Source organism: Ambystoma mexicanum, chromosome 14 (assembly GCF_040938575.1).
Source record: "Ambystoma mexicanum isolate Mex_15411 chromosome 14, UKY_AmexF1_1, whole genome shotgun sequence".
NCBI lineage: Eukaryota > Metazoa > Chordata > Amphibia > Caudata > Ambystomatidae > Ambystoma > Ambystoma mexicanum.
Window position 1 is genome coordinate 168,698,044 of NC_090940.1, and position 12,876 is coordinate 168,710,919.

At 46.0% G+C, this 12,876-nt stretch overlaps 1 protein-coding gene across 2 annotated transcripts in view; it reads right to left on the reverse strand.

The window, feature by feature from the left end:
- The window catches only part of TMEM87A (transmembrane protein 87A), a 522,872-nt gene that overhangs the window by 61,237 nt on the left and 448,759 nt on the right, over positions 1 to 12,876 (reverse strand). For both annotated transcript variants that reach the window (XM_069638821.1, XM_069638819.1), the window contains exon 17: positions 1,568 to 1,629. In XM_069638821.1, coding sequence (XP_069494922.1) covers positions 1,568 to 1,629 — 62 coding nt within the window. The remainder of the gene's footprint in view (positions 1 to 1,567; positions 1,630 to 12,876) is intronic.

A 12,876-nucleotide genomic window follows, 5' to 3' on the forward strand; every position in this document is an offset into this window, starting at 1 on the left:
CACCAACCACCGGAGTAGGACGACAGACTAGGAGAGCTTCTCTCTTCTACGAGGCAGCCAGCAACAGCACCACCTTCCCGCTCGGCGCATTTCCTCTGCAGTTCAAAGTCTCAACTTCTACGACTCTCTCAGCACTGCATCCCGCTTCAAACACAACGGCGGCACTGGAGTCTTCTTTTCTCTGCTTCAGCTGTTCCCACTTCTGCGTTCTACTTCTTTCAAAGGCATGCAACTGAAGGGGCTTTAAATATTTAAAAGTCCCGCTTTGATGTGGGTCATTAGAACCACTAGACTACACACCACAGTTCTGCACCTCTGAGCTCCTCTTCCTCATCCCAGTACTTAGATCATAATGGGATTTGAAGTCCCTAATGTTCTGAGGTATTTTATAGTGCAAACCTAAGGAGGAATCATAACTATCAGAAGTAGTGGTATTGAATCTCTGATCCTTACATATCTCATTCCCCTGCTGACCAAAAGGGTTCTCACCATTAACAATTTGGGTATTTTAGGGAGGGAAGTGTTACTCTGACAACCAGCCATTACGTATTCCGGTATTATGGAAATCTCACCCTCTGTCCCTCCTGACGGAGTCATTGTATTCCCTTGGTGGCCTTCTCCTCCCAGGTGATCCTCCCGGCTAATACTACCCCAGGGTTAGGATAAGGTAGCAGCTGCCTTCTCCTGGCCACCTGAGAGGAGACTTCTCTGCAGCATTCATCACACTACTGAGTGACCATGAAGCATGTGCGATTGTTAGCTGAAAAAGCCTATTCTTCTCTTTTTGTGTGTGCACATTTGTGATTTCAAAGTAGGTTTTATGACAATACATAAGATCAGTGAACCCGGTTTGACTTAATAATTAATGACATTCAAAAAAATCTTGCCTGATGGCAGCTGTAGGGTACAATACAGTCAATATACTAGTTATGGAGCCTTGGTACTGTAACCTTACCCTTTGAATCTGGGATATGTCTATTTAAAATAAATTTGGACCGTTTACTTTATCTCTATAACTAGCACAGCAATGCAGCCCACACGGGGCAGCATTAGCTTTCCACACTTTAATGACGCGTGTAACCATCCTTCAAACAAGCACTGGGAAGTGAGTGGATGAATAATGTTGCATAGATTGATGGATAAGTGAGTGAGCGTATGTATGGCTGTATTTGTGAATGAATAAGTGGGCGAATATGGCAGCATTGGTGGATGGACCGAGGAGTGGGTGAATGTGGTTGTATGGGTGAGTAGGTGAAGCTGGCTATCCAGGCGGATGGATGGTTTGCATGGGTGAATATGGTTGAATGAGTGGCCGAAAGAATAGATGAGTGGGTAAATATGGGTGGCTAGGAGAGTGGGTATGTATGGTTGTATGGGGTGACTCAGGTGGAGGACTTGGCAGCAAAGCTGAAATACAATGCCAATAGCAACATTCTGGTACATCTGTTACTAATTGGTTCAATTCCTCGAAAAGGCCTGTCTCCCCGATCTCAAATGGGGGTATCCCTATTCGTTTACACTCTGTGTGGGTGCAAGGAAAGTTAACTACTTAAAATAATTCACTTACTGCTTTGTTTGGTTTCATACTTCCATTTGATTCTTGTTTTGAATTTCTCATTTTCATTCCCACTGTATAAAGAGAGTGAAAACCTTAATTGGAGCAGGCCTTAATCATAAATTCATTGAAACAGATTTACACAAAAAATGTAATAGCACATTTTAAAAGGGTTAAAGTAGCAGTGCAATGCAGAAAGTGCACAAATCATTCCTTCAAAATAAAACTAGTGTTTTAAACCTAATTATGTCTATATTGTTGTTAATCTGATTAACATCTGCGCTCCCACTGCCGCCTCAGTGCTGTACCAGTGTGTCTACACTTGCAGAGGTGGTGAGTAGGTGGAGCACATGGCTCTGCAAAGACCACATATGCTTCACTCTTAGAGCAGGCCACGGTAAAGAACACACAGCGAACAGGAAGAGAGGTGGTGACTGGTAGAAGGAAGGGGATGTGAGGTGAGTGTGTGTTTGTCAGGAAGCGTACACATGAGTATGTGAGTGATGGCTTGAGTGGGAGCATTAGCAGTGAGCGAGTGAGTAAAGGAATGGTTGTGCGACTAGTGCCAATTGGAGGAATTACTTACCAGTAATGTTCTTTTTATGGATTCTTCTCCCGCAGATTCCTCAGAAGATAGATATACCTTCCAGCATCAGCTGCTCACAAAACCTTCCAACGGGGGCGTGGTGCACCTCAACTAGGCCGTGGATCCAACTTGACTCGATGCGGCGTACGTTGAACGTTGTACATATACTATGTCACTTTGCCCGTACCTCATTCCCCAAGCCCCCTCCTGAGCTCAGCTAGTATGGAGGAAGATTGTGGAATGTGCTCAAAGCACAACTCTCATAAAAACAAAAATGTAAGAAGTCTTTTTTCTTTAGGATGAGGAGCAGAACTGCAAGAAGTTGCAGAAGAACACACACATAACAGGCCTAGGAACCCAATAAGAGATAGCTCATCTCCCCTTCTCCCAAGATAAGGAGTCATCAAGGAATGCAGGCACTTTGTATGTGGGCCGGATGGGAGGGTGATGAGGAATCTGTGGGAGAAGAATCCATAGAAAGAACATTACCGGTAAGTAATTTCTCCTTCAATGGATTGCTTTCTCCCACAGATTCCCCATCAGATAGACTCCCAAAGCAGTATGTAGTTTAGAGGCAGGATGAAAGACCCTAAACCGGAAGCTCTGTAGCACCGCTCTTGCAAAACGAGCATCATTACCACGCAACACTTCCAAACAGTAATGTTTGGTGAATGTGTGCACAGATGAACAAGTCGTCACCCAGGAGATCTCTCTTGTGTGACTAGTTTCAAGAAGTGCATATATGAATAAGTGTGTCTGTGTGTTTCTGTTTGTGACCGAATGCATGATGATCATGTCAGTCCATAAATCAGTGATCAAAAGTCAGTCCGCATTAGTGCCTGTTAGTGCTCTAATAACTGTGTCCCTCATATGTTATTTGATATTTGTATTGCGCCTACTGCCATTTGTGTTGATTTCAGGGAGTTTGTCTCTTCTCCCCGAAGGGGAGCCACTCCCTTTGGGACTAGAGAGGTGAGCCCGCTATGCAGAACACTCACAGGCAAGAGGGATCTCACTTGGGTGCCCCCCCCACCCCAGGGGATACGGAATCCCTAGTAGATACATCTACGACATCTCCATTAACACCAGTGACCCCAGGGATTATTCTATATATGGGATATGATCACAATACACAGGGGCTTTTAAATGTGTTTGATTTGGTTGCTGACCCTTCCTTGCTGACGGAATCTCAGAACCAACAGGATTGTGTCTCTCGTTGCATAGAGAGGCATAAAAGGGCAGAGAGCCTTAACTGGTTAGGAGGAGTCATTGTGGAGCAAACCAGCCATGGAGCCGGAGCCAGCCCAAGCAATGCTATGCTCCGCAGAAGCGTATGCTGCAGTGCAAAGCCAGCACATCCTGGAGGGAGGACCAGGTTGCATACGTGGTGAGCCGAGAGGACTCAGAGCTTGCGGAATGCTGCCGAGTCCAGGAGGGTAGAGAACCATAGGTTTGTTGCTTTCACACATGAACTGCGCCATAAATGTTTAGTTTGATTTCAATTTCAAATGTTTTGTTCACAAAAGATTTTTGTGTATTCACCAATCTCCCGAAGGAGAGCCCCTGTTGATGACAATTGTTTCAGCTCCTCATGAGCCTTTTTCAAATCAGGGCATATGATCATATTCACTTCATTTATACAAACAAGCATGTACACACATATTGTGATGTGTAAGGACAGAGAATAGGGAGGGGTGGCGGGTTAGGAATAGTAGGGTTCACAGAAAAATAGGGAAGAGGGGAGACAAAAAAAGCACTTATGTCAAATTAAGTAAATAATCTCAGTTACGCCTGTAAAATCCAAAGAATTTTGGTTTAAACAGTACCTCATTAGTCATTATCAAATCGGCTTAATATACATCGATGCAATAAGTATCAAAATAGATAATGTGCTCTCTGATATTGCAATACAGTAGAGAACCATGGTGCCTGGATTGAGTAGAGGAGGAAGGTAACCAACTACCGAAAAACATGGCTCCATCACGGCAAGAGCAGCCGCCTTCCCCAACGGAGAACACCAGAAACACGCAGGTATGTGGTATATTCCAAATAGAGGGAGAAGCATGGCCAAGCTCTGAGGCACTCCAGAATGGGGTGAAAACAATAAAAGGCCGGACAAAACATCCCAGGGCCTATGTGGGACAAGCAGAGACCAGAGAAACCAATAGCCCACAAGGGGTTACCAGAGAGTAAGAGAAACAACCAGAGGGGGTGAACCTCAAACAAATAACTCACAAGGGGTTACCAGAGAATAAGAGAAACACCCAAAGTGGTGAATCTGAACTGAACACCCCACAAGGGGTTACCAGAAACACCCAGATGGGGTGAAAGTAACTAGCAAAACCCCCACGAAGGGTCATCAGAATCCAGAGAGTAAGTAGTGATCCTGAATTGAAGGATTTGCAGAGTTACATTGCATATTTGAAGAACACACTTTTTATCTAGAGCAAGATTCTGCTAGGAGGGGTCAGGAGCCCGGTTTTTTGTAGAAAATCAAGGAGCTTTGTTGTGGACTATAGAAACAGGCGTAGGCCTTAAAATAAGGAGAGCAACTGAGAGACATTGGGACTTTATTTTTTAACTGTATGAGCAGACTAAGGCCTGAAAACCCAAGAGAACAGAATTCAGGAGAGACATTTGAGGAGCGGGGTCACACACCAACCAGCACAAGCCAAGAAACAGGACTAAGCACAATTGTCGAGACCAAGTCTTTTTGTTTCCTTTGTTAGTGGTAGGGACCACCAGCCGGGTGGTACAGGCTTGGAAAGAGGACAAGGTTGATTTGTGTAAAATGTCCTGGCGAGCACCTTTTTATTATCCTGACTGGGGAACCTCCACCTTAGGAGTAAGGCGGGGTGGGGCTATTTCCTTTACTGTAACAAAATTGAGATCCTTAGAAAAATGACCAGTTTTCCATCTTCTATGTCTGACCTACCACACATTGTTATGGCCTTGTAGCGTCGTGGGTGTAAGGCCCCTTTGGAAGATGTAGACTGTGCAACATGAAAATAAAAGAACATTACATTTCATGTGAACAGTAATTAGAATTTAGGTGCCTATTCAATTACTCACAGAGATGACATTATAAAAACCATGCCAAGTGTTCCAGCACAGAGAGGACAGAAATATAAGTGACTACGTGACAGCTGGACCAAATTTTTGGTGGGACTCAGCTGTATTCTATGGGTTGCAGCGTGAAAGTGGGACGAGTGTCCTTGCAGCTGTACATTGCATTTAAGTCCTGTTAAAAACAAGTGCTAACAAAGGCAAATGATTCGGCTTTTGTATTTGCACGTGGAATTGCATAGTGCTCATCTGCCACTAACAATGGCCTCATTGTTTTTGGCTCTGTAAGAAAGTCCCCAAATAAAACTAGTGGAGCGCTTAAATTCAGTAGACAACAACTTCACTCTTTATAATCAGCCGATGGATCAGTGGCACCAGTCCTAGAAAGCTTTTCCATGAGAACAGAAAGATGGGGAAAACAGCAGAAATACTCTACGCACCATCCTCATTCAATAAGGCAAATTCAGCCAATTTCTGATACTCAATATTAGATTTCATTTACACACTTCCAGTTTGTAATATCAAAATCTTTGTTGGAAGTACAATAGACATTTGATTATCCAACACCATTAAGAACCCGATATTAGCCTGCATTCATGATTATTGCAAGCAAAGATTAAGTTGGTAAGGATCAAGTTACTTACCTGTAACTGTTGTTATCCAGCATGGGTCTGGCATGGATTCACATGCTCATGAATATTCCCCGTCGTCAGGCTGGGAATCCTCGGTAAAGAAAAAAAATCAGTTTCAGTTTCGTTTCTGAATTGTCTTTCTCCTAACAACCAATCACTTGTCTCTGGGTCATACTGCCCCCAACCAATGACTGCCCTCTACCTAAGCCCCTTCTCTGGCAGCCATCTCATATTTTTACTGCACGTTCAAGTGTGGGAGTCCTCGTGCTATAGCTATCGAGTTTTTACTGCGTTTGCGATTTTTCTAAGAGTTTGCTCTTATTTTTTCGGTCAATCGAGCCTTAACCTCCATCAATCCATCAACCGACTAACGGTGACCCGTTTTTCTGAACTTTCTACGCCCCTCAAGGGCCATTTTTCATAGAGTTCCCTTCTTGGAGGATTCCAGAAGATTCTTGGCCTACGCCGCATGGACATGGCTGAAGATAGGAGACTCAACGCCTCTGTTCAGGATTTGCCCTGGATGTGCCCTACTCAACATTTTCCTGGACGATGGCCACCGCCTGTGCCTCTACTGCCTGCATACTGACCAGACGCACGTGGAGGAGGCCTGTGCGTCCTGCAAGGATATGGTGCCCCGCACCATAAAGGTCCGTCGTGCGCGGCTTACCAAGTGGCCCTAGTCGTGTGAGTCCCGGTCACCCAGCCGCAAGAAGAAATCAGAGCGGTCTTCTAAGACCTTTGAGGGCGCTCCGGCGACGGGGGCCCAACAGAAGGCAAAGCACTGCCAGTCCGGGAGCGCCGTTGGGACAGGCTCCTCAGTGGCGAGGGATCGGCGCAGCATCTCCAGCACCTTCGACCACGAGCCAACGGTCCGGCTCGGCGAAGAAGAGGGAGTCAGAGCACCCGGGCAAACTCCTGGAGAAGTCCCTGTCAGCTCCGACGGAGAAGTCCAAAGGGGAGCGTGCCGCTGACCACCCCTCCCCCCCACAGTGAAGGCCTCAAGTGAGACAAAGGTCATGAAGGCCCTGGTTCACCCCACAAAGACCTCAATTGAAGGAGTGGTGGCGTCCATGTCGAAGACCACGGATACGGGTTCACGGGAAACAGCCAGAACGAGAGTTTCCCTGCCAGCCAGGTGGGAATCCTCTTTCCTGCCAGTGAAGAAGACACTGGTGAAGACGATGCCAGTCATCTCCCAGAAACCGTCTCCCCTGATCGAGAAGAAGGGGGTGCAGGGTAGTCCTGCAGGGCACGTACATCTCCTCTGAGGAGGATCTTGCTGTTATTAAGACCGTGTTGGATCAGAAATTCGTTGCAGCCAGGTCCTACGGGAGGGACCCCGACAAGGCGGATATGGTGAGTGTCGGAGGAGGAGACCCTGGGCTGTGATGGGCATGTGAATCCATGCTAGAGTGTCGGAGGAGGAGACCCTGGGCTGTGATGAGCATGTGAATCCATGCTAGACCCCATGCTGGAGAAATATATGCCCGTTATCTGAGCAAAACAAAAGAGGTGATGGCTGGATGGTTGAGAATTAATCTTAACCTCTGGTATCGCTCTGGGCAACCCTCCAGACCTTCGTTCTTCGCCTGCCTAGCCATACAGAAGGGGAAAGACCATATGCAAATCAGACTTGGTCCCACCCGAAAAGGGGTAGTCCAGCCCAAACTGCTAAGTCACATCCCTTCTGCACGAGACCACAAGCATCCTCAGACATGTTTCAGCCTTGTTGGGCGTCATCAGTGAGGAGTAGCTTGGGTCTCTAGGCCCAGCAGGCACGGGACCCACGTCTGGGCATACCCGTCCCACTCGGGGTGACAATAGCAAAACAAAAGAGGTGATGGCTGGATGGTTGAGAATTAATCTTAACCTTTGGCATCGCACTGGGCAACCCTCCCGTTATCTGAGCCAGGAAAAAACCCAAAAAGGCTGCAGGTGCCAGTTAATAATGTCTTCCGGTTAACACAATGCTGAATAACAAAGCTTTTAATGTAGTTCTAAAGAGTGTTAACTAATCAGAAGGTAGATGGCTACTAAGATGGGTCCCCAGTTCATGTGTCCTCTTTCTATACTGTTGATACATTGACAGCAGTAATTGTTTGATGTTCTTTTAAAAAGTGTGTCAGAGTTCGGGCGCAGAGTTTAGTCTGCAGCAGTTGGAGTTGGTGAGAGGAGCTGCAGCTACTGCTTGGTGTGATTGGAAAAGGAGTTTGGCCTGGAGTGGGTCTTTTTCCTTTTCTTGCTACTGTGTCTTTAACCAGCTAAGCCCAACTCCCTTTAAAAACTTTGGTAAAGTGCAGAGCGTGCAAGGAGTTCGGGCGCAGAGTTCAGTCTGCAGCAGTCCACAGCAGGTAAGAAGCCAATAATGGCTGAGGCAGGCCCTTTGACACGTTCAAAGTTAAAACAATCTTTACAGTCACAGGTGAATTTTTCCACTGACAATATTCTGCCCGAGATGGAGAGGTGCTCACCCAAACGTGTGACTTGGGGGGGTATGACTGGCTGCGGGAACAGCAAGATGATCTGCTGTCTGCCGCTCCACAGACTGGGCAAACAACGAGTGCTAATTTCTCTGCTTTCCCCTCATTAGCGCAACTGGCAACAAAACGGCTATCAGGCTCAGCCCATCGTACACCTCAAAACAGCTTTGAAGATAAGGATGAGGCATTTGTTGCACATGTGGGTGCTAAGGATGGTGTGGGAGGAGGAGGGGGGGAGTGGAAAGGAATGTATGGACAGGGTTTGGAGGCGACACAATGGAGGCCGACGAACACGGACGGGTACGTGCCGACAGTGCTTCATGCCCAATACTCAATGTATCCCTTAATTATGGCGAAAGTGTCAAAGTGATCGAAATCAATGCGGCTGCTTTTGATTCACCGTTTGACGTAACGGACATTGAGCTGCTTGAATTAGAGGGCCCTCGTTTGCTGAGAGAAGCAAATTCAATAAAATGTACCTAACCGCCTGTTGAAGGCGGAGTCAACGACTTTGATGTGGAATGACACTTTGCTAAAAATTACCCGGCAATCAAGATCAGATGCAATAGTGCACATTCAATCAAAACGAACGAGACAGCGTATCAAGAAATATATGAGAACCCAGGACTTTCAGGCTCGATGTGTACGAGAGGAGATCCCAGCATGCCCACTAGACAAGATGGCGAATACAGCCAGGAGCACGCAGCCACAAATGTAAACACACCTAATAGTGGATTCGATTTTGCAGGTCGTGAGGTTCGACTAACTGAGCGCTTAAAAGCCGATTTTGAAATAATGAAAAATAAGCTGCCGGAGAGCTTCTCAACTAAAAATAAGACAAAGGGTAGAAATATAAGAACCGACATCCATCAGGTTCATGGAGCGTGTAAAGGACTCCCAAACCTTCAAACAAGTCCGACAAGACAACGCCAACTAGAGGCTTCTGCAATAAATACGGAGCAATTGTCACTACGAAAACAAACACAAGTAACATCTGTAAATATTCAAAATAAGCAAATTGGTATACCTTTGCAGGCCACAAAGGGAAGTAGATTCACCGTGGAGCAGATGGCAAGCTGTTCTACGCCAGAGTTGGCGTGTTTGTTCGGCGCTGTTGGTCAGATGCCACGGGACGCCGCGGGTGAACCAACGTGAGACGGAGGCGAGCTCACCACTGGAAACAAAGACACCCAACACAGTGATGTGGAAAACAAGCCAACACTAAAATCAAATTTGTCAACCGCGGCTGCAATTCAAATCCACAATAATGTGTTGGCTGCCACGTCCTTGGCGCTGATTCCATTCATAAAACTATATGAATCTTTAAATGAGGAAATGCAGAATAACAGTGCTCTAATTGGCCACTTGAACTAAAAAATAAGTAAAATGGAAAGTGTAAATACACTACTTCAACAACATCTGGAAAATGAAGCTACGAAATCAACGTCTTGGCAAAATCAGCTAAGTGAGTCAGAAAAGACAATACTGAAAAAAACACCTTAATGGAGGCGGTGTTCGGCTGCTTAAAACAAGTTAGAACGAATGCAATCAGTCAGCCTACAATAAACACCAGTCCGGGGTCCATCGAAAAAACGTGGAAACACAGGTCGATAGTGGAACGGATGGTTGTAGTATGACTAACGTACCTGGAGGAGCAGAGGCCTCAGTCCAATCGAGACGGTCCGCGCAGATGCACAGACTGCGACACCAAGAGAGTGTCGAGCTGCCAACAAGCAGTAGTAAGACGGGACAAGAGGGGGTCACCAAAACTGCAACTCCAAAATCAATTTAAGTAATTGCAAATATTTAAACAGAAAAGAGAAGCATTGCAAATGCAAGTGTGGAAATCACTGGAAAGTCCCCCGAAAAGCCTCATTGCTCCACAGATAAATCAACATATGGCATATTTAGCGGCGCAGCAAAAAACCTCACAAGCGCCGCACGAATCGCACAATCCAATGTGGGTAAGCAATGTCCTTCAAAAAAAACTGAAGAAAAAGAAAAATCTAGGAACAGCAAAAAAACAAACAAGCAACTCCAGAAAATGTATACGCAACCTGCCCACACCAGTCAAACAAAGTTTATTCACATGAGAGAAACAGGGTTCAAGTAAAGAATCGGATAAAGAAAAAAGTCTAATAAAAATAGTTGGAGTAACTGTAAAATCCAACCCAACAAATCCAACAAAAACGAACAAGACTTGATTCAGCCAGTGACTCAATTCAAACAGTGAGGTAATCAGTGGACCTCTGTAATTTGTCGACATATTCTGAAGAATTTGAAGAGGGCAGTGACTCGGTCATTCAGGAGGAGGACGAAACTAGCCAGCCTAATTTGGTGGGACAAAATGCAAGAGCGGCAAGACAAATTCCTATGCCATCAATAGCAAAACTGCAAAAGAAGAGGAGACCCAAAAGGACTTTGGGCCCACAGCGAAGCACAGGAAATCACCCGGAAATCAAGTAAATGCTGAGCTTGATACTGGGCACAAGCCCAAGGTGACATTAAATCGAAGCAAACATTGACACAAACACAGAATAAATTGCTTCTCGTGGAGAAACAGAAGTCGAATGAAGCAAAATCGCTGCTATGGAAAATCCATATTGAAAATATATTCAATGATGACAATGATGTCAACTTAAATAGAGGCAATGTAATCCGTCTCCTGCACTCAGTACTGATATTAAGGACGGCGACTATCCAAGATATCAGTATAGTTGAATGCATCTCAGAAGATCGAGCTGACCAAGTCCTACTGCATATAAAATCTAAGGCAGTATGCAAGACTATGATGGCCGCGAAAAACAAACTACTGTTCTTGGGGTTTGAGCTTTCAGAAGAAGATCTGGCTGTACTTTAAAGTCCTTCTGGTTCAAATGAGACTACAAAAGCAAAGGAAAACAACAAACAGCGACGAGATGCCATAAGGAAACAGTTAAAAACAGTGCAAACCTCTCTGCTGCAATCTGGCAGCTCTACAACAAGAATGAGAAAGTACTAGCTAGGCCTATACAACCATGAAGGATCCTCTACGCTGATATCGTGGAATACGAGAGGTTTCCAACATTTATTTAACGACTTCCCAGTGGATCTGACAGAAAATATTGCCATATGTTTACAAGAGACATGGTTGCGGATTCCACCGGTAAAAGATGTGTACCTGACAATGCTCAATCCAGCTGAGAAAAATTCCCAGGGTCGTCCGTTTTCAGGCTTAATTACAATGTTGAAAAACGGCACAAACTGGGAAGTATGTGTTACGCTCACCTGGCTCCCACAGGGGCGTCGATCTGAACTGGACAGCTGCGGCCTCCACCAATGTGACGCGTAGTGCATAGAGATGACGGACTGGACTGGCCCACCTAGCTTTGTTTGCTTGGCCCCTAGGAATATTCTTCTGCAAATGGAGAAAGGGAATTAACCACCCGTGGAATTGAGCGTTAACCCTCCCCCACTCCCGCTGTTCTCCCCACTGATCACCTTTGATGTCCCCTCTTATAGTCTCACCTGATGGTTTGGAAAGATGAGCTCTCGATCCTGCATTGAGCGCAGGGGCGCGTTGAAAACCAGTTGCTTCACTGGCTCGAAGGAATTGGTGAGTTCCAGAACAATATTGACTCTGAGATTTCCAGTAAGACGCTGTAAGTATGTAGTTCGTAAGAGTTCAAATGTCTGACTTTCACTCTTGTCCGATTCCTTGCAGGTTGCAGCTTGACCCTAGCAAAGAGTTCCTCGTGGCAACCGGTAATATTCAGGTAAGGATTTGTATTATCCAACACAGTTCGATAAAATAATGTCAATATGTAACCTGTTGCTTTCTCCCTTATTCAGGCGCTGAGAGAAAATATGAAGTCTCGGGGAATAATGCCTCCGGCGGTAAAATCAGGTAAGTCTATTATGGTGAGGAGGTTTCCCCTTGTTTGTCCCTTTGTTTCACCTTGCTGTCCTTTTGTTTCCCCTTAGGGGCCGGGGTTCGGCAAGGATGCAGTGGAAGCTGCGCCGACCCGTGAAGAGGAATAGTACCCCCGATGGTAAAATCAGGTAAGTCTATGGGGGGTAACTAATATTGCCTCTGTGTATTTCCTTGGCTCACCTTGCTGTTCTTGTCTTCCGGAGTGCGGTGGGAGCATGCAGAAGGATGCAGTGGAATGTGAAGATGCTGCGAAGGCCGGTGAGTTCAACGCAGCGCTGCTGCAGGCGAGGCGACGCGCATAAAATAACTTCTTCCAGCTCGAAGGCACGATGGATCGGGAATTCAGGTAAGGATCAAAGGTATTGCTCTTGCTCTAACCTTTTCTCCTTCTCTCCTCTTTTTCTAGGAGCTCCGGACTCGAGGCGGGCGTGGCAGAAGACTGGATGCAGACTTGCAGGCACGGTGAGCATTACGCTGCTGGATGCAGAATAACGCGAAGCGTGTGCTGCTCTTCGGGCGTGGTTTAAATAGCCTCCAAAGTAGTCCCAGGTAAGTATTCCTCCCCAACCCCACCCGAGTAAAAAATAGTCCTTAAGGTAAAGTAGTCCCTTCCAAGCCTCCTTTGGCTTGGAGCTCTTGCA